Source organism: Hemitrygon akajei, chromosome 19, assembly GCF_048418815.1.
Source record: "Hemitrygon akajei chromosome 19, sHemAka1.3, whole genome shotgun sequence".
Classification (NCBI taxonomy): Eukaryota; Metazoa; Chordata; class Chondrichthyes; order Myliobatiformes; family Dasyatidae; genus Hemitrygon; species Hemitrygon akajei.
In genome coordinates, this window is record NC_133142.1 from 49,776,039 (window position 1) to 49,801,394 (window position 25,356).

Consider the following 25,356-nt stretch of genomic DNA (forward strand, 5'->3'; position numbering starts at 1 on the left):
ACATGGATTAAACTGTTAGCCTTTTATTTCTGGGTACTGGTTCGAGTCCAACCAAGTACACATTCTGATGTGTGGTGCATTGAGCCACATACCATCATTTCCCTTTTGGACTCTAGATTCAAATTCTGAGCTAAGATTTCCATGTGTCGGACAATCTCAACTGTGTTTTCTGCAAGGATGAAAGCCAAATAATCGAGTGATGAATGGGCATTGTCACTCAGTGCTTGCAGTGATATGTCACATGGGAAATAGAAAATATCACTAAATGTCAAGAGGTTGACATCAAGCCATATTTTTCAGAGGATGATGAAAGAGCCTTACATTGCACTCGACTGTCAATGGATGGAGTGGGAGATATCAGACTCTCTGATTGGGGTGGCCCATCACCATAATCTTGTGCCATTTTGTATATGTTGAATCATTTTTCAGAACAATCACTCAGTCTAAGCTGAAATATCAGGCACTTGAGGATGGCACCGAACAGGCTGTGCAATCCCTAATGGTGACATCAAATATGCGAAGGAACAGAGCTCTCTCATCCAGTCACATCAATCTTCACTTGCCACGAATTCCATCAAGCCCATTAAGTACACAGAAACAAGACTATAGTGAGCACTTGTTAGAAGAGCTGACTATTATCACAACCTACTCATTTTAACAGGTATTTCTCAATGGCAACTGGAAAGCATGCCTGTACAAACATTTCCAAAATGGCACACGGCCCCAGTCATTTTCCACTCCACCCGGGGAAGTTCCCCTCCACAGTTACTCACCAATCATTGCTGAGGCGATTCGCTGCTGAGGGTCATACGGACACTTCCCCTTGCCACATTCTGTCTGCTCGTGGTTCAGCGTTAGCAGCTCATCCTGCAGTGGGCGGAGAAGCAGGAAGGAATGCAGAGGGTCAGCTACAGTAACAGATACCAGCATCAAAAGAATCACCCGGCATTCGCGCCCCAGCTCTCAGCTACCCCCGCCTAAAGACATCTTTACATATCTTGTGGAGATGACACAGCTGCCAGGTTCATGCAGAGTACATTGACTATGGTTATTTGTGAAAATAGACCAAGGGCACTTGCATCACATGAGAAAGGAGGCAGTAAGAAGCTCCAAATTGTGTGAATGGTTGCATCACAGACAGGAAAGCAAAAGATTGCACAGAGCCGTGGAGGCTGCCCAGTCCATCACACACGGTCCTCCCCAACACTGAAAGCATCTACAGGAGGTGCTACCTCAAAGGACAATATAGACCAGAAGACATAGGAGCAGAATTAGGCCATTCGGCCCATTGAGTCTGCTTCACCATTCCATCATGTCTGATCCCGGATCCCACTCAAACCCATACACCTGCCTTCTCGCCATGCCCTTTGATGCCCTGTCTGATCAGGAATCTATCAACTTCCATCTTAAATACACCCATGGACTTGGCCTCCACCGCAGTCAGTGGCAGAGCATTCCACAGATTCACTGCTCTCTGGCTAAAAAAATGCCTCCTTACCTCCGTATCTATCCCCACCATTAGGCTCATGTCCTTTGCTCGTTGCAGAAGTTGGGCTGAAGATGTAAAAGCCTGAAGCTGCATACCACCAGGTTCAGAAACAGCTTCTTTACTACATCTGTCAGGTTCTTGAACTGACCGGCACAACCCAAATTATACCCCATCCATTGACCATCACTTGTCCTGCCACGGACTTGCCTCTGATTGTGGGTCTTTTTGCACTGATGTCTTGTTTTGCACAGACTTTTTCTTCACCGCCTTGTATAATTTATGTATAATTAATGTTCTGTGCGTTGCCTGAATCATCATGATTCATTGTACCTATATGTTGTTATGCATGTGATGATAAAAATGATGACTTAACTTGGAAAAGCTGAGCTCAAAACCAAGTAGGGGGCATGAGGGTAAATGGTCAAATTATTAGTAAAAGAAGTGGTTCTAAGGAGAGAGAAGCTGATGTTTTCAGAAAGGAATTCCATTCCAGGCCTTGGAGGCTGGATGGCTGAAGATACAATGACATGAAGGTGATTCTGCTTCAGAACTGGGTCTCCAAAATGAGTCATTAATCTCAAATGTTAATGTTAAAATTATGTATGATTTACATTTTTTGTGTCTGCAGCTTATACGATTCTCTGTGCCAGTGATGCTGCCCCAAGATTTTCATTGTACCTGTGCATACATACAAGTGCGTATGACAATAAACTTGACTTTGACTCTGACTTTGCCGTTTTACTCATTGAGTTTCTCTTCGATTGCTTACTCTTAATCTAGTGAAAAGCTTTTCACTACAGAAGGAGCAGATTGGCACATTGCTTAACGTTCAGGCTCTAATTCTGCCAAATTCTGTTCTAATTCTGCTACCTGCATATTCCCAATATCCTAATTTCCATGAATTATGGCTCTGTATTCAGCGTGCTGGGGCCAAAGTTCTGCAGTTTTCACCATGAATCTCCTCCCAACTTCCTTTCATAGTTGGCTCCCGGGCTTCTGGTTTTTTTAGTGAATAAATGGAATAAAACCTTAGCAGATGAAAATTTTAGCATTATTTATGTACATAAAACCAATCTTCATTTACAATAATTTTGTTAATAACATAAAATATGATTTTGCCAAGCATTGGTACTAACAACTCATTAAATCTGGCTATTAAGTGGGGGCATAATTTTAAGGTGATTGGGGCAGCAGGGAGGCGTCCGAGGTAGGTTTTTTACACAGAGAGTGGTGGGCGTGTGGAATATGCTGCTAGGGTGCTGGTAGAGGCAGAAACTCTTAGATAGGAAATTAGATGATAGAAAAATGAAAGGTTATGTGGGAGGGAAGACTTAGATCAATGTCAGAGTAGATTAAGAGGTCGGCACAACGTTGTGGGCTGTAAGGCCAGTACCATGCCGGAATGTTCTATGTTCAAAAAGCACAAACTGTACTCAAGAGATAAAACAGAATATATTATGCTCTGATATTGATTTTCTATAAAACCTATTTCTTTGAAATGCATCTGTACTATTATTTCCTTTTGATACCGCCAATTAATAACATGATTTCTCTCCAAAGAAATCTTAGGACATTTTACAACTTTAAATAAGCTCTGTAAGTCTATGACACTGTTGTGTTTGTGCAGTCATATGAGACACTTGGGACGGGCATACAAAGAGAAAGAGCCAGCTCTCTTTAGATAGCGAACAATGTTTGCAGCTTTATATGCCAGATGAAAAGGGAATCCAAGTGGCATAAGAGAGAATTGAATGACATGTATGTTATTAGTCTTAAGGTTCTGCCTCAAAGGATTGTAAATCTGTGTTCTGTATATGACTTCAGTGCAGGAGGGCAGCTAACTGTATTGTGTAAGTGATGCTATGATCCAGAATCGTTCATCCATTGCCAATATGGCAGCTGGCTTGACCTTTGACCCAAGCACAGTCTAGCAGTTTGTGTGACATTACACAGTGCACCCCAATAACTGCCTTTGCTGTAGACAAGTTTTTATTCCCCACACACTAAATGCCTACTTTACAGGGTGCCTAATAAAGGTGGATGTAGAGAGGACATGTCCCTGCGTGGGAGAACCTAGAAATAAGAGATGATTTTTAGAAATACGGGCAGCTCATTTAAGGAAGAAATGGCATTCTTTTTTTCCTCTCTTAGTTTTTTCAAACTCTTTTCCTCAAAGGTTAGTGGAAGCAGCGTACATGAATACTTTTAAGGTGGTAGTGAATAGATTCTTGTTAAGCAACGTTAAAAGATACAGAGGTTAGCGAGGAATGGGAAGCTGAGGGTATAATGAAGTCATCCATGATTTGGTTAAATGGTGTTGCAGGGACAAAGAGCTGAGTGGCCTCTTTCTGCTCCTAGTTTGTGTGTACCGTGTCACATAGCACCGAAATTCACAGGGGTTCCACTTCATTCCAGAAAATGGTGGCCAATATTCTTTCCTGTGTTTAACACTTCCTTTATCCTTATCCTACATTCATCCTCCCAGATTCTACTATCAGTGCGATTTCACAGCAGCCAGCTGATCTACCAAGGTGCACATCTTTGGGTTGTGGGAGGTAACTAGACCACCTGGAAGAAACACACACAGTCATAGGGAAACTCCACACAGACACATCCGGAGATTAGGATTGAAAGTGGGTCATTGAAGCATGAGGCAGCCGCTCTACCAGTGATGCCACTCACGTTTTCTTCGAGAATCCCCGGGGTAAGGTCTTTCAAAGAATCCTGTCATCAGATTTAGGGGCTGGGGGAATAGGGAGTGGTTCGGTGAAAGAAGCAAATCCCTTTCCACTTCTGATCAAACCATCTCCCATTAAATGTTGCCTTTTCATTCATATTCACACATTTACAGCGGACGCCAGCTGGATATTAGATATTCCTGAAACTGAAACAGTTGATGCAAGAATATTACCAGAACAGCCAAACAAATAGCCAGTGAAGAAGAAGGAATGGATGAAAGATTAGCTGAAGCAGGGTGTGAGGAGCCCCACCTCCAAGGCTAAAGGGCTGAATGGCTCTTTTTTCTGTAACATAACTTGATGACCTTATGTCCCTTCTCAAATTGGGATTGCAATACCAAACTGTGTTAAAATTATAAAGGTTGGACTTTGACACCCATATGCAAACAGTATTGATCCGAACTTTCTGACCTGCATGTTTTAGTTGTCTCCACTCTGAGATACATTTTTCCAACTGGACTGTCTTGTTTTAATTAACACTTTCTAAATAAATGAGCTGGTGTAGTTTTGTTCCCAATCAGATCCAAGTGACTTCATAGAATTTGAGCGGGGACGGGGTAGAGGTGCAAAGAAAGTTTTCGACCTGACCATTTTGGCACATTTGATTTCATTTCATTCCAGAAAATGCTGGGGCCAATAGTCTTTTCTCTGTTTAACACTCGTGGCAAAAGACAATTTTCTCCCCCTCCCACAAATTTCTATGTTTTAGGGAGCAGCACAAGCTAACAGTGATGCCACCTTTCACAGACAACATCACATGAAAGCTACGTACCTCTGCAGTCATTTTCACAATTACTTCACACAGACATTTGCATGTATGGATGCAGAAACCTACCACATATTACAACAGCAGAATTCTCCCGGTAACATGCAGTTTAACTTTCATAATATCTAACTAAATTTGGTTTGAATATTTTTATGGAATCGCACGGCATGGAAGCAAGCTCTTTCTCAATTAGTCCATGCAGATTCCCATTTATACTCGCCCCATTTGCCTGCATTTGGCTTATATTCCTAAAATTACCTACACTTGAACCTAAAGGAGTGCCTTTTAAATGTTGCTCATTAACCTACCTAAACTATTTCCTTTGGCTGTAAATTCCATGTATTGACCAGACTCTGGGTAAAAGATTTGCCTCTTAGGCTCCCCATTAAAACTATTAAATCACAACACCCTAAACCCACTGTATGTACTCCAGTTCTTGATTCCCCATCACTGGGGAAAAGACTGTGGACATTCACCCTATGATTTTATACACCTCCATAACATCACCCCCATTCTCCAACGCTCGAAGGAATAAAGTCCCAGTCTGCTCAATTATGCTCCAGAATCCAGACCCTCGAGTCCTGGCAACGTCCTCATAAATCTCCTCTGCATTCTTTTCTATTGCAGAGTGACCAACACTGAGCACAATATTCTAAATGTGGCCTCCACCCAACGTCTTGTACAACTGTAACATAACATCCCGACATCTGTACTAAATAGCGAGCAACTTCTCCTGTCAGTCTGAGTTTTACATTCAAGTTCCTGCTAAAATGTTTTCTTTTGTTCAATGCCTAGACATTCTTTCTCTTGTTTCAATTCGTTTAAGTGGGAAAGATTAATATGCTTTTATTAGTTTGCAAGAATTACAATTGTAATTTGCAAATGTAAACAGATGAACTCAACTCTGCCCATTTGTCTGAAATGTACAACTCCAGACGCGGTTTAGGTTTCCGTTAAAATGCAGCACCAACAGCTAATGGCCAACTTCAGCACAAATTGACTAAGTTTTATGCCATTAATCAGCTTTTAGTAGCGTGCAGAATGTAGAGTGTAAGCTCAGGCACTGTCAGCTTGGTTGGCTGGTTGTTTGATACGTACTTTTGTCTGTGTGTGGTGGATGATAGTGTACTTCACTAAACCGTATTTAAGGAAATTAGTTAAACCCGAGCTTGCGAGGGTGGAAAAAAAAACCCTGCTATGGTTTTCATTTCCAAATAAACTTGTTTTGGCAAGTCCTCATCTTACTCTTGCAAACTGTGTAATCCATACTGGCTCATTTTAAAGATATAACATTTGATAAAGCATGTTTTTACAGGATAACGTTTTGAGGATTTATCCGTCATTACAAACCGAAACTCAAAGACAACAAATGGAATGAAGGGTAACACACACAAAATGCTGGAGGATCTCAGCAGGTCAGGCAGCATCTATGAAGGGGAATAAACAGTTGACACTTCAGCCCAAGACTCTTCCAATGGAATGACTATGCCCCAATGTGAAGATGTCCCTGCGAGCTTCATATTTCTTGCAGCCAATGTGCAACCCACATTTATCTGGAAACAAGCAACAGTCCTGTCCAGTTGAGTTATTGGAGATCATTTATTCTGGTGACCAAGGATCACCAGTGACTCTGTTCAGGTGCTTCTGTCATCATGGAAACTATCCCAGGTGATCTTGCACCAAACTTGTAGAATGGTGAAAGATTTATAAGGATAGATTCCATGAGCACAGAAACATCTTCTGAGCTGATCAGAGAATGACTCATTGTTAAAAAAAAGTGTTTATGTTGCCCACAGTTTGAAGAGATTGATGTAAGAACTCCAGTAAGCCAATAAGCAGGATTACCAGACCTCCTCAGCTCCTCAGACCACCTTGGGATTATTCCTGGGTTGACAAGGAGTAACCCAGCTGACCTCTGACCGAAGAGATTAAAACAAGTCCAAGTAACATCTGAAGGCCTGACACAGATTCCAGTCTGTGACTCCCTCATTATTCCATACATAACGGTACCTGTTAATGAAAGAGGTCAGAGGAGAATGGCCAGACTGGTTTAAGCTGACAGGAAGGCACAAATAACTCAAATAACCACACATTACAAAAGTGGTGTGCAGAAGAGCACCTCTGAATGTACAGCATGGTGAACCTTGAAGTCAATAGGATACAACAGTGGAAGACCTCACCGGGTTTCTCTCCTGTACCTAATAAAGTGGCTACTGTGTATATATTTCTCAGATTTCTTTAACAGAAAGCACTGATTATCCAAATAAACATGAAATGTTTCTCCTGCTGTGAAAGTTATCATCTCAACAGCTCAAAAGTGGCAGAAAGGGCAATTCTTTGTTAAATTTTTTCAGCTCTCCTCACCAAATAGCAGTCCAAGATAGGAAAGGCTATTGTCCCTTTGTCCTCCCTGAACTTCTAGAATGTGATGGTGGAGAAAATGGTCTGGTAGATTATTTTGCAAATCGTGGAATCCACATTATAGTTTGCCTCGTTAGATGTCCATGGGAAAGGCCTAGATGGAATGGATGTGGAGAGGATGTTTCATATATTGGGAGAGTCTGGCAAACAACCAATGTACAAATGAAGACAAATTGTGCAAATAATAATAATCAAAATTAAATAAAAAATACTGAGAACATGAATTACAGAGCCCTTGAAAGTGAGTTGTGGAATCAGTTCAGTGTTAAGGTAAATAGAGTTATCTACATTAGTTCAGGAGCCTGATGGCTGAAGGGTAATAATTGTTCCTAAATCTGGTGGTGTGGGACCAAAGGCCCCTGTAGCTCCTTTCTGAGAGCAGTAGAAAAGAATCTGGCACTGCTTCCTAGGTTGACACCAAGCAGCAATGAGACAGATGACCATTGAGTTAATGTCCTATCATAGCTCCTGCAGACTGACCTTTGTCTCTGGAGGAGTCTCCAAAATCCCAGCAGTACATTTGTGCCATGCCTGACCTTACAGGAGCAGGACGTCTCCTATTGTGTCCTGTTATCACCTCATCACCTTGCAGCTTCAAATATATTTATGTTGACAATGTTGGGATGTGAGAGCTAGTAGACTGGGGCAACGTTATGATGGAGACTGTGATCCATCACTTTAACCAGGGTGATCAAGAAATCAATCAGCAGGTGAACACGGTGATTTTGATACAGAAAGAGAAATAAAAAGAGGAAAACAGGAAGAAAAAAGATTTTTTAAAAAAAGGAAAGACATTAAATTCAAATAGTAGAAAACTTTTGATGTGATTTTATGGCAGTATAGGAAGCCAAATTTCAGAACTAAATTTGATCCTGTAGTGTTAAACAGTAGCTCCTCTTTTTCTGCGGTGAGTTCAATTTATTTGAACAGCAGAAATTTCTTGAAACTCCTGGAGAGGTTGATGGTGAGCTGACAATGAAACACTACGAGTCATCCAGCAAATTGTTCTGATTTACAACTTGCAATTCTCTTCCTCATTGCAAATTGCTGGACAAATTACAAAACAGCAATAAATCATTATTCTTTATTGCAAATAAAAGACCTCAACCTATATCTTACACAACCTCCTCTTCCCTGCTGACAGGGTTTGGTCTTCTGGAAAGACGGGAATCCTAATAGATTTTCATTGCTCCTGTTCCATTCCTTGCCGCTACCTCCTCACCATCTCCTCATCTTCTTTTTTCTTTCTGTTTCCTCTTTCCATTTCTCTTCTGTATCTAAATCACCGTGTTCCCCTGCTGATTTCTTTTTTGATTAAAGTGATGCATCACAGTCTCCATCATAGCATTGCCCCAGTTGCTCTCACTGCACGTTTACTAGCTCTCACTTCTCGACATTGTCAACATAAACATACTTCAAGCAGCAAGGTGATGAGAAAAGACAAACAGGAGACTCTGGGAGATGCCCTGCTTCCATAAGCTCAGAGATGGCACAAATGCACTGCTGGGATTTTAGAGACTCCTCGCAATTGGAAATGACTGTAAAGCCCCTTTCCAGATGACAACAAGAGATATTGGTACATCCAGTGACCCTTCAAGGAGCATAAGTCTTTGCAAATATTGAAGAAAAACAGATGTAAAGGAAAAGATAAAGAAAATTCAGCCTCGCTGTAATAAATGTTCCCACAATACATCACCATTACGTTAAATCATTTTCAGAATTTAATGATATAACATTTGATTATAAAGAAGGATGCTTCCATTAAGATCCACATTGAAGTAATATTAAATTTAAATAAATGCTCTGTCCAATTGAACATGCCAGATGCTTTGAATAAAAATACATTAATTCTTAAACTGTTATCTCAAATGCACATATAGAATTAATAGAATTTCTTTGTAGTTCCAACACAAGTCTTTCCCAGTCAGTTTCCTCAACAGAATCAAATGCCATACACGATCCCTGCAACTTTATATCCATGCATGTTATTATCAAGAGTTTAATGACAACAGACTAGGATTTTTGAATTGCTCTAGTTCAGTGTGTGCCCATTTGAAATACTGGTGTTCTTAATTTATACTGAAAAGGAGAGGAAGGATCCATTAACACCCCATTCACTCTTGAAGAGGTTTTTTTTCGCTTGAAAACTTGAGTAGTCCTGTCACCTGCCACATTATAGCTTTTCAAGCCTGAAGTGCTCTGTGCCAGTCCAAAGTAGAGCTGGAATGGTGGCAATCCAGATGTAATCTATCCAAACAAACCGCACAGGCAGGCTCTGTCACTCATTAGGATTACTAATCACTCACTTTGCCTTAAAGGGGTACTTTCACAATGTAGTCCTTAACACAAAAGTATGTGGATGTGTTTGAATTCATTCGTTGTCGTTCTTAGTGATTGTAAATATCATTCCTAAAGCTTTGCTAGATTATAGTAATGGAAAAGGGGTGGTGAACATACGCTCTTTGAATTCCCTTGAACAAAGAGAAAACACCAACCGTTACCATGGTTATGCTTAGAATGGCACTCTTACGGCAAACTTACCAAAATGTAAGGAATTCTAATAGAAATCTCAAATAAGCTTCAAAGGGTGGAATATAATAAAGAAAATTGGACTCTCGTTATCATAAAAGGAAAACTGCAGCAAAGAAATTTTATACAATTATCTTCCACAAAATATCATTGCAGGGAGTAGATCAACGGCATTCAGGTCTGGCAACCAGGTAAAATACAAGAGGTCCAGGTACGATCTCCAGAAATCTCACATGCGAAGTGCCAATTCAGAATGGATCACTGAAGGATGCTTGACAAGGCTTGAACGCTATCACCTCCTACAAAGTGAAACCAAGCGCCTCACAGAACTATGCGTTAATCTTAGGTATATACATATAGCTAGTGTGCCTAAGACATTTGCACAGTATTGTATTTGTCAAGGTGGAGCAGAGAGTGAGGTTGTAAATCTGGCAGGTGCAAAGGTGGATTAGGAATGGTGTGGGTGAAGAACTGCGGGACGGTGTGGGACAGGTGGCAGAGAAGGAGTGCTGGGCCGGGGGTGACGTAGGTGCAGACACACCCAGCCCCGAGACACCAGGCAAGGTCATTTGATTCCAAACAGTTGGTTTATTGATCATTACAGAATGTCCCTCTGGTGCTTCCTGCTTCCTCCCCTCTCCCTTCCCCTTTTCCCAACCATGATTCCTGCCACCCCCCCCCCCCCCCCCCCGCCCCCTTCCCACTCTCAGTCCACAATAGACCGATATCAGAACCAGGTTAATCATCATTCACATATGTCATGACATTTGTTTTTTTCTTGCAGCAGCAGCAACCGTATAATGAAATACATAACGTTACTACAGTACTGTGCAAAATTTTCAGGCACCCTAGCTATATATATATATATGTTCCTATGACCTTGGAACAGTACTGTAAGTGACAACAAGATTTCACTCCCAAATGAGCTCAATGCCTTTTATTCTTGGTTTGACTGTCAAAACATGGAGGCAACTTCATGAACTCCCACAGCCTGTGATTTCAGTCTCTGTGGCCAATGTGAGAGTATCCCTTCAGGAGGATGAACCACAGGGAGCATCTGGCCCAGACAGGGTACCTGGCCAAATACTGAAGACCTGTGCTGATCAACCGGCCGGGGTATTCACTGAGATCTTTATCCTGTCCCTTCAGCAGTCTGAGGTACCCACCTGCTTCAAGCAGGCTTCAATCATACTGGCACCCAAGAAGAACGTGGCAACCCGCCTCAATGACTATCATCCAGCAACCCTTACGTGAACTGTGATAAAGTGTTCTGAGATGTTTGTAATAAAACATATCAACTCATGCCTGAAGGACAACAAGGATCTGCCCCAATTTGCCTACAGGTACACCACAAGGTTGTGCTCTTAGCCCTTGTTTCACTCACTTTACACTTATGACTGTGGGGCTAAGCACATCTCCAGTGCCATATTTAAGTTTGCTGACGACATCACTGCCATTGGCTGAACCAAAGATGGTGATGAATCAGCATATAGGAGGGAGATTGAAAATCTGTCTGAGTGGTGCCACAACAACAACCTCTCACTCAATGTCAGCAAGAACAAAGAGTTGATTATTGACTATAGGAGGAAGAAGGTGAAGATCCATGAACAAGTCCTTATCAGGGGATCAGAGGTGGAGAGGGTCAGCAGTTTGCAATTCCTCGGTGTTACCATTTCAGAGGATCTGTCCTGGGTTCAGCACGTAAATGCCATTACAAAGAAAGAACACCAGCTCCTCTACTTTCTTGGAAGTTTGCGAAGATTCAGCATATCATCTCAAACTTCGACAAATTTCTCTACATGTGCAGTGGAGAGTATATTGACTGGTTGCATCACAGCTTGGTATGGAAACACCAATGCCCACAAATGGAAAAGCCCACAAAAAGTAGCGGATACATTCCAGTCTATCGTGGGTAAAAACCCTTCCCATCATGGAGCACTGTCACAGGAAAGCAGCATCCATCATCAGAGACCCTCACCATCCAGGTCATGTTCTCTTCTCACTGCAGCCATCAGGAAGGAGGTACAGGAGTCTCAGGACCTACACCACCAAGTTCAAGATCAGTTATTACCGCTCAACCATCAGGCTCTTGAACCAGAGGGGATAACTTCACTCACCTCAACACAAAACTACGCACAACCTATAGACTCACATTCAAGGACTCTCCATCTCATGTTCTCAATAGTTATTGCGTATTTATTTACTATTTTGCTTTTTTTTTGTTTCTTCATATTTACTATGAATACCCGCAAGAAAATGAATCTCAGGGTTGTATATAGTGACTTATATGTACTTTGATAATAAATTTACTTTGAACTTTGAACTTGACTGTGCTGAAGTCAGACTAGTTTACTGACTGTGGGGCACAGCACATGATCAGGATTGGATTAAAAGTTCAAAGTAAATTTATTATCGAGGTACATATATGCCACCATATACAATCCTGAGATTCATTTCATTTTCTTGTGGGTATACTCAATAAATCCGTAATAGAAAAGTAACCATAATAAAGTCAATGGAAGACCACACCAAGGTGGGCATTGGACCAGTCTGCAAAAGACAACACACAGGTTGATTCCAAGGTACCTCATATGTTAAATTGTGCTGGGTGCTGGGTCTCTTGTTTAATGGCTCTATTGACACAAAGTAGTTTCCTGGCCACATTATATTGGATTTGAAATACTTCATCAGCTTCTGAGCTGAATACAGTGCAGCACATTGGATGACGTGAATTGGGTGGAGGATATGTCATTGACAGAAGCAGGCTGAGTAGAGTGTAATGCTGAGGCAGTACAGCAAAACTGTGTGGCACTTTACAGAGCTCTAATCCCACACTAAGAAGTCCTTTCTTCACATAACAGAATGTCAGGCTGGACAGCCTTTGGGCTTTACTCCCTCCGAGAAAACAAAATCAGCCAAAAACAAATCTCAATAGGAACCAGCCAGGCTGATTCTGGGAACAGACAATCAGTAAGGATTGACTCAATGTCGTAATTTAATAGGGAATGATATTTATTTATTTGTTCATTGTTCATGAGCTGAACATTGTTGGCAAAGCTAGCATTTACAACCCAGCTCTAACTAACTTTGAACAGAGTGACTTGCTGGTGCTTTTCAAAAGGCATTTAAGAGTCAACCATACCACAGTCTGGGCCCGGTATGAAGACATGGGACATGTGCCTTTGGGTAACCAGTCAGGCTGGGCGAACAACCTCAATTAAGACTAACCTGATTTTTCATTCATATCTGAAAGCATTTAACAAATTGCCACAGTGTAAATGAACTCTTGTATTATTCCTTTAATATCATAAATCATATCTAAATAAATTAAAACAGAATATGCTGAGGATATTCATCTCTAAAGCAAGAAGTGGAGTTAATGTTTCAGACTGAGTTTTCCAGTTCTCATGAAACATCTTCAACCAGAAATGTTATCTCTTTTTCTCTCTCTATAGATGCTGCTTATCCTGGTATAAGCTTATAGATGCTGCTTATCCTGGATGCTGATAGATATTCCCAGCAATTTCTGTTTTAAGTCAATATACACTTTTGTTAGATGGTACCTTCCAATATTGTACTTCATGTAAAGTTCAATTAACTTAGCAACAATTATTGAACCACTCTTTGTGCTTGGAACAATGAGTCTCTTTCATTCACAAATCCTGATCCCTTACTCGTTCCAGTCAGCTTAACTATTTGTTGGGACAATTGGGACTGATTGCCATTTCTCTCCCCCCAGTTTGGGTGCTTAAAGAGTGGAGTTTTTCCTCAGCTTTCCATCTTCCTATCACCTGTGGTAGCACTTGTACCTTGAAATCAAGGGGCTATGGGTTCAAGTCCTGCTGCAGGGTCTAAAACACAATTGAAATTCACAAAATGCAAACTGTTTTATGTGCACAAGGCACTCGCCCATGCACAAGGCAGTTTTCTTTTGTAATTAGAACATGAACTGTGCAACTTTATGTAAACTGGCTGTGAAAAACAGTATAAAAATACTGGCCTTTTATGGTAAGTGGTATTATCTGCTGTCCCTCCCTCTCTCTTGCTGGCTCTGTTGCAGAATGAGGCAGATGAGGCATTCACTGTGTACCGGCAATCCCAAGCTGGGCTCAGTGCTCTCATGTTCTCAGTATTATTTATTACATCTGTGATATTTGTTATATTTGCACAGTTTGCCTGCTTTTGCACAGTGGTGAGGATCCCTACCACCCATCCCACAATCTCCAGCTGGCCCAATACCATCGGGAAGGAGGCATCAGACCAGGGTTGCCAGACTGGGTAACAGCTTCTTCCTTCAAGCTGTGTAACTAATAAATACCCTGCCACCACCAAGATGTTGTCACCAGGACAGCAAGCTGTTCGCTGTTTACTTGTGCTGTGCACTTCACACGCAGTTTGAATTATATATTATTAACTTATTTATGGTAATATTTTCTCTTATGTGAATTTGAATTTGAATGATCTTTGTTGTCATTATACATAGGTACAATTAAACTCTGTTTGGCTTCCTCTCAGGCAATTAAATAAAGCGGTAGATAAAAACAAGACAGTAATAGAAAAACAGTATTAAATAGATAAGTAGCAGAAAATAAGTTGCAGCAGCACCAGAATGTCACAGTAATGCACAAAGTGCCGCTAGTGCGAGTATTTGAGTCCTTGTGTGCGCTCACAGTTTCAGTCATTGTTCTGTGGGAGTGGTGTGATGGAGGCCACAGCTCTGGGGTAGAAGCTGTTCCTCAGTCTATTTGTTCTGGCTTTTAGTGTCCTGAACCTTTTGCTGGATGGCAGCGGGTCAAACAGGGAGTGGCCGGGGTGTGTGGTGTCTCTGGTTATGCTGATTGCTTTCCTCCTGAGTCTGCTGGAATAGATGGTGTCCAGTCCTGGGAGATCCATCCTGACGATTCGCTGGGCCGCCTTCACCACGCGATGCAGGTCTTGTCGCTCAGCGGCTGTGCAGCTGGCATACCACACTGTGGTGCTGTTGGTCAGGATGGTTTCAATTGTGCTTCTGTAGGAGTGTTAAGCAACAGCTTTTGTGGGAGTTTGGCCTGTTTCAGCTTTCTGAGGAAGAAGAGTGCTGTGTGTGATATATGTTTTGTGGGTGCACTGTGGTCTAGAGGAACGTTGTTATGTTTAGTTGTGTAAGGGTTTAGTCTGATGACAATAAACTTGAATTTAAACTTGGTTGCTTGTCAGTCTTGATGTGTAGTTTTTCACTGATTCTATTGTATTTCTTTGTTCTACTGTGAATGCCTGCAAGGGAATATAGTGACATATATCTATTTTTATAGTAAATTTCCTTAGTGGATTGTTTGGCCCCTGTAGGCAGTAGTGAACTGCCTGAGAACTCTGGAGCTCAACACCAAAGCTGGCCCTCCCCTCACTTTCCCTAACGTGGCACATAAAAAACTATTTTCAGTGCAACTAAACAGATTGTCTCAGAATGTGACCAGTGGCTGAAAGACTTACCTAACACTAATACAACCTTTTACTCATGATAGACCCAACATGTTGACAGGCTAAGCCCTTGCTTCGGGATGTGTAATGAATTCCAGAGCTCACCAGCAGCTGACAAGTTGTCAGCTAGCGTGGATGCTACTGGCGATTTTGAGTTTCAGCTATCTGCATGTGACAGGGTCGGCAAAAGCCTGTCATATAACTCAGCCTCGAATCACTTGCAGCTTGGAAAGCCTGCTGTTGTTATTATATCAGAAACATTCCCACAGACTTCGTCAATGTTTAGACATAAACAATCAGTACCATCTGAGCCATGAAATACAGCTGAATACTTCAATCTTCATTTGCATCTAGTCAATTGAAACCATTGTGCAGTCACAGTATATGTCTGCATCGAGGGTACATAAGCCATTTAATTTCTAAGTATATATCACCAGGCAGTTCAATCATGGGCGATCTGTATCACAAATCTATTAATTTACCATGGCGTGGTATCAGTCATCTGAGTGCCCAGGAAGAGCAGGGCGCGCTGTCTCAATGACTATTGCCTGGTAGCACTCGCATATCCTGTGATGCAAAGCTTTGCGAGGTCGGTGTCTTGGCTAGAATTAACTCCTGCCTGAGCAAGGAGCTGGACCTACTCCAGATTGACTATCAGCACAACACGTGCAATCTCACTGTCTCTCAGAGCCATAGAAGGTTGAGTTGTCAGCCATCCCACCCAAAGCCATTAAATAATACAGTCAGATTAATACCATTGCAGATTGGGGATGGAGGGAGGGGGTGTAGGACGATAGTGTAGTAGTGGTTAGTGCAACGCTTTACAGCAGCTAGCTCTAAAATCGGAGTTCGATTCCCGCTGCTGACTGTAAAGATTATCCCCACCACCCCCCCATGTGGGTGTCCTCCAGGTGCTCTGGGTTCCTCCCACATTCCAAGTTAGGGTTAGTGAGTTGTGGACTGATAGGATAACACCAGAAGCCTGGGGACACTTGCAGGCAGCCTAGCGCAATCTTCCCCGATCTGATTTGACACAAAACAACATATTTCACTGTCCACGTTTCACCATACCTCTAGAATCAGCCTGCAGGAGTGTCTTTTTTTTTAACCTTATGGATGTAATTTCCTCTCCTCCCACCTCCGTGCTGGAAGACCACCAGCTATTTATTGAAGTGGTTATGTGTGAGTCCTGTTACGGTCGAAATGGGACTATTCAACCTTGCCCTGTGCGTGTGCCCTCAGCTTCTGGGTAGTCCCTCCATCAAAACCACGATGCCTTAAACCATCACAGCAAGCAGACCACATTAGTGATGAACACATTGCACTGGGAGCCTCATCAAAAGCAAGCTGACGCAAAGCTCTTGCTCATCATAAACATCAGCTCTTGGTCCAAGCACCCTGTCTTTGAACAGTGCTTTCAAACAAATAGTTTGCAAACAAGCTCTTTAATGTTGCTGGGTTGGGTTATGACCCTGCACACAAGAACACTCAGGGCGCCTTCTCAAGCATTTATTCAGCTCTGGACAGATTTCAGAGATAAGACATGAGAATATTCATTCTCAGGGCCGCCAGTGGCATTACAAATTGAATGCGCTGCATGATTCAATAATTCTAGGAAATGTTTTACTGTGCAATCCAGCTAAGAATTATTTCCGTCTGGGGAAGTGAAGTGTCAGCCAGAAGACTATTCCACCATTTTAATTAGCACTAATAACAGATGAAATTAACAGCACTTCTAGGAAGAAGGCTGCTCTATGTTCAATTGCCGCACTACAAGAATCAGTGATTATTACAGAAGTTAACCCTTTGCAAATGCAATTTTAGAAGGAATGCAGAAGGCAGTGTGAGATACAGCAGAAGACAAGTGATGGTTAAGTGCTGGCAAGAGAGTAGGTTAATGGACAGGGAGATGGTCAAGCACGGGCTGAGATAGTGCAAACAGCAAGTTGGAAACCTGATTGCACGATAAGTAATGAACTAAAGCAGGTCACTTTGGCGATCTTAATCCATTATTTAACTGCGGATCCACACTCAGGGTTTTGCTGTTTCTTGGATTTAATGCAGACTCAGAATTCTTCTAGCATAGGAAACAGAGAAGCTGAGGAGACATAAGTTTCTTAAATAAATGTACTGAGAATGAGAATGTCCTCTGGATACTGCAGTCTCTGAGAATGTTATTGTATTTTTGACCTATGGTATCACTGTAGTCTGTACACTTAATTTTACTGTGACAGTTTTATAGTATTCTGACAAAGTTGATGTAGTCTGACTGTGTTAATTTTACTCAGAGGTATAAGATGGTTGTAATCTAATTAAAATAACCATATCCTGATATACAGTGCTACTGAACCCTGATATATAGTAACGACATGCCCCATTGTATGCTGTTGTAGTAACCTAACATAAATTGTTACCTGACCTATATGGAGGCCTGATGTACAGTATTACCGCATTTCACTCTATGCTAACTTTCAATGCTATAGAAGTCATCATTCTAAGCACTTTTGACATTTTTTTTTCAAAAGTAGCTTGATGCTGTTAGTACTGAACACTTATTTACCAGGAACACATTATTACATTTATTGGAAGTATAATTTCTGCCATGGACAACTTACTTTGCCCCACTTCCCACTTACACATAACCCATCTTCCTATACCCCCATAAGACATAGGAACAGAATTAGGTCATTTGGCCCATCGAGTCTGCTCTGCCATTTCATCATGGATGATTTACTATCCCTCTCAAACGCCTTCTCCCTGTAAACTTTGAAACCCTTAATCAAGAACTGATTAACCTCTGCTTTAGATATACCCAATGACTTGGTCTCCACAACCGTCAGTGGCAATGAATTCCACAAATTCACCACCCTCTAGATAAAGAAGTTCCTTTTCAACTCTGTTATAAATGGATGTCCCTCTATTCCTGGCCCACTCCTTGTGGAATCATCCATGGAACAGGTGACTGTCAACATTAAAATTGTCCAAATCACACCAGACAAAGGTCTAAGCATTTCTGAGAAAGTATCACATGTATATGACTTCAGTACAATCTGTACTAATTAATTCTGCTTTCCCATGTGTAATCTACTCGAGAAGATTTTTATATACAGAGGGCCAAATCCTATTTTCCCTTTTTGCTAATGCCAGAATTTCAAATTTATGTCTCTCATAAAATTTCTGTCGAAGATAGAATCAACAGTGTCAAGTCTCCTCCCATAAATCACTCTGCTCTGACTGGAAATAAGAATCTTTCCAATGTTATGTGCAATGCCAATTGAACAGAGGGGGGCTTTCTGAGAGTGTGTGTGTGAAAGAAAGAGAGTGAAAGAGAGTGACAGAGAGGGGTGGAGAGAGAGAGAGAGAGAGAGAGAGAGAGAGGCAAAGAGAAAAGGAGAGCTGAGAGTATTAAAAAAAAAGGCAATGTGTGAGAGAGAGAGAGGGTATAAGGAACAGGAACTGTGAGAATGGCAAAACCCGAAGCAACATCTTTGCAGACCTCCCAGAATGTTACTGAACATAAAGAACTCCAGTGACTTGCTCCCACAATAAACAGCATAAATCTCTGGGAAGCACACCATCAGGAAGGTCTTAGAGCAGCACATAGATTAGGACTGATCTATGATCTTTGGAAGCAAGCTGATGATGTAATGGTTTTCAAAAGGACTTCGAGGACAGTTGAAACTTCAGCAGCTGGAGCCTTTATCTTTTCACCCCCAGCACCTCTCCAAACAGACACCAGTAAATCTGAATGCTTTCAGATACCTAAAGGGCAATCTTCCAAACAGTTTGAAACTTCTACTTGAGAATCTCTGCAACAAACCAGATTTAACACTACTCACAGAGGACATTTGTAGGTGGCCAAAAGTTCAATGCTAGGAAGATGTAGAGAGATTTAAGGAGCGAATTCCAAAGCTCAGGACCTTGGCATTTATATATACGTACACTCAGTGGCCACGTTATTAGGTACACAAGTGGAATCCAGGGTGGTTTTCTGCTGCTGTAGCCCATTCACTTCAAGATTTGACATGTTGTAAATTCAAAGATGCTCTTCTGCACACCACTGTTGTAATCTGTGGTTACTTGAGCTACTGTCGGCTTGAACCAGTCTGGCCGTTCTCCTCCGACTTCCCTCATTAACAAGGTATTTTCTCCCACAGAAATGCTGCTCACCAAATGTTATTTTGTTTATTGTGCCATTCTTTGTAAACTCTAGGCGCTGTAGTTCATGAAAATCCCAGGACGTCAGCAGTTTCTGAGATACTCAAACCACCCTGTCCAGCACCAATAATCACTACACTGTCAAAGTTACATACATCACATTTGTTCCCCATTCTGATGTTTGGTCTGAACAACAATTGAACCTCCTGACCATGTCTGCATGCTTTTATACATTGAGTTGCTGCCATATGATTGGCTGATTAGATATTTGCATTAAAAAGCAGGTGTACAGATGTACCTAATAAAGTGGCCACTGAGTGTATATATAAAGCAACATTCACTGCTGTTTAATCGTTAATGACATTCACAAAACCAAAATTAAGAAGAGTGTGGAGAATCTAACAGGACCGAAAACAGATAATATCCAGAGGCTGATAGTCTGCATCCTAGAGCAGTAAAAGAGGTAGCTATTGAAATAATAACGGATGCACTGGTTGGCATCTTCCAAAATTCTATGGATTTGGAAAAACTGTATCAGATTGAAGGGTGGCAAATGTAACCCCACTACCTGGAAAAAAAAACAAGAGAGAAAACAAACCTACGGACTTGGTTCTTTTAAATTTCTTTCAAATGTTGATGGCTATTCAGCATTCTACCTTTCCTTCCAACAATAGACAATAGACAGTAGGTGCAGGAGTAGGCCATTTGGCCCTTCTAGCCAGCACCGCCATTCACTGTGATCAGTACCCCGTTCCTGCCCTCTCCCCATATTCCTTGATCCCGCTATCTATAAGAGCTCTATCTAACTCTCTCTTGAATGCATCCAGAGACTTGGCCTCCACTGCCTTCTGGGGCAGAGCATTCCACATACCCACCACTCTCTGGGTGAAAAAGTTTTTCCGCATCTCTGTTCTAAATGGCCTACCCCTTATTCTTAAACTGTGGCCTCTAGTTCTGGACTCACCCATCAGCAGGAACATGCTTCCTGTCTCCAGCGTGTCCAATCCCTTAATAATCTTATATGTTTCAATCAGATCCCCTCTCATCCTTCTAAATTCCAGTGTATGCAAGCCCAGTCGCTCCAATCTTTCAACATATGACAGTCCCGCCATTCCAGGAATTCACCTTGTGAACCTACGCTGCACTCCCTCAACTAATTTCTCTGCGCCAAGTTGATTATGTGTTTCCTCGCCTGAACAGGAACAGGTGTGGGCCATTCATGGAGTTATTGTGTTATACAACGCAGAAACAGGCCTTATATATTCTAGTCCCATTTGCTTGCATATGTACCACTTCCTCTGGCAGCTTGTTCTATATATATATGCCACTCCCTGTGTGGCAAAACCTGCTCTTCAGATCCTCTTTAAACTTTTCACTTCTCATCTCAAACATTTGTTGTCTAGTTTTAGACCCCCCTTACCCTGGGAAACATCTTATCCATGCTCCTTATTATTTTATAAACCTCTCTAAGGTGGCCCTTCCTTCCAGGGAAAACTGTCACAGCTTATCCAAAACACAAGGGATTCTGCAGATGCTAGAAATCCTGAGCAAAACACACACAAATTACCGGAGGAACTCAGCAGGTCAGGCAGCATCGATGAAAGGCAATAAGCAGTCAACGGTTCAGTCTGAGATCCTTTATCAGGACTGGAAGGGAAGGGGGAAGAAGCCAGAATAGGTAGGTGGGGGAGGGGTGGAGTACAGGCTAGAAGGTGACAGGTGAAGCCAGGAGGAGGGGGTGGGAGGATGATGTAAGAAGCTGGGAGATGATAGGCGGTAAGGGGCTGAAGAAGGAGGAATCTGATAGGAGAGAAGAGAAGGAGGAGAGGCACCAGGGGTAGATGGTAGGCAGGTGAGCAGAAGAGAAGAGGTAAGAGGGGAGCCAGAGTGTGGAACGGAAGAAGAGAGAAGGGGAGGGGGCAAATGACCAGAAGTTAGAGAAAGTAAGAGGTTGAGGCTAGATGCATATTAGAGGAGCAGCACCTCATATTCCACCATTTTATTCTCAAATGTGACAGCATGAACATTGTTTTCTGTATTTCCTGTTAACCCTCATACAGCTACTTTTTCTTCCTGTCCCACCAGGCCCACCACCCCATTCTTCCCTCCAGTTCCCCTGCCCACATCCTTCTACCAATCACCTCCCAGCTTCTGACATTCAACCCCTCCCTCACCTGCCTATCATCCCCCCTCACCTGGACCCATCTATTCCCAGCCAGCTTGAGCTCATCCTATCAAGCTACCTTTTCTACTAGGTACAGTATCTCCCCTGTCTTCATGAAGCGTCTCAACTCAAAACGCCGACAGTCAATTTTGCAACCTGAACTGCTGCGTTCCTCCAGATTTCCAGCATTTGCACTCTCTCCTATATCAGCAATGGATGAGTACATACCATGTGCAGGCAGATAGATATCATGGGCATAAGAGCCTGTTTCTGTAATGCAGTGTTCTATGTAATAGCCTAGGATTGTTCGCAAGGTTCTGCATTGCAGCAGGAGCAAGCTCTTCTTTCCACAGATTTTTCCACCAAGCCAAAACATATCTCTCTCCCTACCCACCCATTCCTCTTCCCCTCTCCTCTCCACTCCTTCCCCTTCTCCTACCCTCCCCCTCTTCCTCTACCTTTCCTCTCTCTCTCTCCCTCTTCCCCTCTCCCTATCTCACTCTCTGTCCTCTCTCCCCCTCTCCTTCCCTCCTTCTTCCTTTCTCTTTCTCTCTCTCCCTCTCTTCTGCCTCTCCCTCTCTCCCCTCCCTCTCCCCTTTCCTCCTCTCTCTGTATTTACTCCATCTGGAATGCCCTGAAGGAGTGGTGTAGCAGTGACAGGAAGGGTTGACCTACAGGGTGGAGCCGGTGATGTTGATGGGAATGATAAATCCAAGGTGTGTAACTGGTTCACAATGTGTGCCTGTTTACCAGGAAGATTCCCTTTCCAATATTGGGGGTAATTTTCAGAATGTAACCTAATTACGAATAACTTCACCAATCACCAGTGCAAAAAAATCGCAAGCCATTCAGATGAATGTAAGGAAAAGCAAAGTCCCTTACATTATCCAATCAACCTTACCTTGAGAAAAACTAATCAATAAATGTACCCTCAAATTGGGATCAGAAGTGGAACCTTGGCCTTTCAAATCCTGCTCCAGCATTCAACAATATTGTGGCCTACTTAAACTGCAACTTTAATTCCACATTCCCAGCTACCCCAGTAGCTATTTATCATTATGTTAATTAAAAATTTAACTATTTAAAAAAAAATTATGTTTCTACTCCCCTTTTAGGAAAGAAATTTGAGATTTATAAAAAGCCTCAGCTCTGTTTTAGGTGGGTTAATCCTTTTAAAGAGCGACTCCAAGTTCTAGACTCTCTCCATATCCACCCTGTTGACACCACTGAGAATTTTACATATTTTAATTAATTCCCCGCTCTTGAGTCATCTGTATCAGAATTCAGCAAACCTTCAAGCTTGAGTTATTTTTTTGGCATCTTATTTTTTCAACAAGCAATAATCACACCTTGGGTAAACCTCTCGGCTATGGTACGACTCATTTGTGACCGTACTGCAACTACAGGTATATCGAGACGTGTCAGGCCAGGAGAGAGGGAGGGCCAGAAAGTGGGAGGTACATTTCCTTTATTCCTTCCTTACAGTGGGTCCATACCAATGTGCTAGATGTAAACATTGGTACCTTATTCATCTGAGTTTACAAGTCCCACTATACAGTAGAGAGACTTCAAGTGGACCTCCATTTGAAAGAAGGCTATTGTTCTAGGTTGGAATTAATCTGAATGCAGTTCTTTTAGTTAGGACTGAGTTGTGTGACTTTCTGTCAATGGCTGAGTTTATACTAAATGTGTGAGAGGTGCCTCCTGTACTCACTCTGTTGAATATGGACGTGTCAATGAATGCACAGCGTGGATGGAAAGCTCCGGTCCCACAGACATAGAGATGAGTTTGGTTGTAGAAGTGGAGAATCCTCAAGAAGTTAGCACAGTCCAGCTGAAAAGAAATCAACATTCTTCGTTACACTCTTCAGTCTTATATTACTGTGACATTAAGGTATTGTGCAAATCTAACTCCTTTCCCTTACCGTAACAAAGAAGCTTTTGTTTAATTTTACTGTAACCGTAGTAGACTAATATTACAGCCACAGGACCTCTTGGCTCTTCACATCAGCCTTCACTAAAACATCTCAGAGTGACAGAGCAGCACTGAATTTCCTTTGCAAAACTTTTGTCAACAAGACAACTTCTATCTTGTATTCAGCGATTGTTAGATTACCTCTGCCAGATACTTGTAACCCAATATTGACAGCATAGAAAATTAACGAGAGGGGAAGATTGCATCTGCTGTGCCACATAGTTTACCTTCCCTGATATAAGTATTCAACCGTTACTTTTGTGCTTTGGATTTTCTAGGTCCAAAGGGTCTAGTTCCATAGGATACCACAGATCTGAAAAAAACTACTTGGTTTGAGTTATGATACTACAGTTATTAAGCAACAACCATCAGTCTCCTGAACCAGCATGGATAATTTCTGAACTGATTCCTCAACCTACAGGTTCACTTTCAAGAACCCTTTACAACTTATGTTCTCTGTATTATTAATTAATTAATCTATCCTTTTCCTTAGAGATACAAATTGAAGCTGGGACAATTGCAACTAAATCCAAAGTGTTAAAGTGCTACACTTCAGTAATTCCAAAGGCCACAGCTGGGCAGTTGTCAGGGACAAAGTTATGAGCCACTCTGCAGAGTAGAAGGAATCTCATCTATAATGAACGTTGTCTCCCACACAAAAGAACAGTCAGATCTATCTTTCTGCTGCCATTCTGAATGTGAAAACAGCTGATGTTCCATTCCTCAGCGCTGGTGCCTCCCAGCCATGTTAAACAGAAAAATTCCCCTTCAAGAGAGTTAATTAGAGGACTGATGACTTCTGTTCCCAATAAATATTTAATATAGACATTTTTACTGTATATTTACTGTGGCCAGTTTTCAAAGTTCAATGTTGCTGCGTTTATATGAGTGTAGCACTAGCAATTGTAAATACTTACATGAGGGTCCTTGCCAGCCATCTTGCATTCGTCTATCCGCTCAGCCGTAGCTGGCCAGTGTAACTTGGGAAGGAAATACAAGATACTTATTAATAGATTGAAAAGCCGGTTTGGTATTGCATTAGTTATGTCAGAGTCATAAAGCACAGAAACAGGCCGTATGGCCTTTTATGTCCAAGTTAACTGTAAAGCACTCATCTATATGAAGTCTATTTACCAGCATTTGTTATACAGCATTCTAAACCTTGAATATTTGAGCATTCATCTGGAAACTTGTTAAGCGCTGTGAGAGTACCTATGGCAATGAATTCCATAGATTCACTATCCTCTAGGTACAGAAGTTCCTTCTCATCGCTGGTCTAAAGTTACATTCTTCTATTCAGAGGTTGTACCATCTGGTCATAGACTCTCTCCAGATTCACTCTATCTAGGCCATTCAATATTCAGTAGGTTTCAATGAGAACCACCTCATTTTTCTAAACTTCAGTGAGTGCAGGCCCAGAGCCTTCAAACGCTCCTCATATGTTAACTCCTTAATTACCAGAATCATTCTTGTGAACCTCCTCTGGACCCTCTCCAATGCGAGCACCCTTTTCATGCTTTAGGTCCAAAACTGCTCACAATACTCCAGGTGCAGTCTAACCAATGCCTTATTAAGCCTCAGCATTACGTTCTTCCATATTCTAGTCCTCTCAAAATGAATGCTAACATTGCATTTGCCTTCCTTACTACCAACCCAACC

The 25,356-nt window shown here is 41.9% G+C and overlaps 1 protein-coding gene across 2 annotated transcripts in view; it reads right to left on the minus strand.

Moving 5' to 3' along the window:
- sema3h (sema domain, immunoglobulin domain (Ig), short basic domain, secreted, (semaphorin) 3H) overlaps positions 1-25,356 on the minus strand; it is a 209,040-nt gene that overhangs the window by 82,707 nt on the left and 100,977 nt on the right. For both annotated transcript variants that reach the window (XM_073072477.1, XM_073072476.1), the window contains exons 3-5: positions 24,615-24,677; positions 23,437-23,556; positions 774-867 (exon numbers count right to left, since the gene is read on the minus strand). In XM_073072477.1, the coding sequence (XP_072928578.1) occupies positions 774-867; positions 23,437-23,556; positions 24,615-24,677 (277 nt within the window). The remainder of the gene's footprint in view (positions 1-773; positions 868-23,436; positions 23,557-24,614; positions 24,678-25,356) is intronic.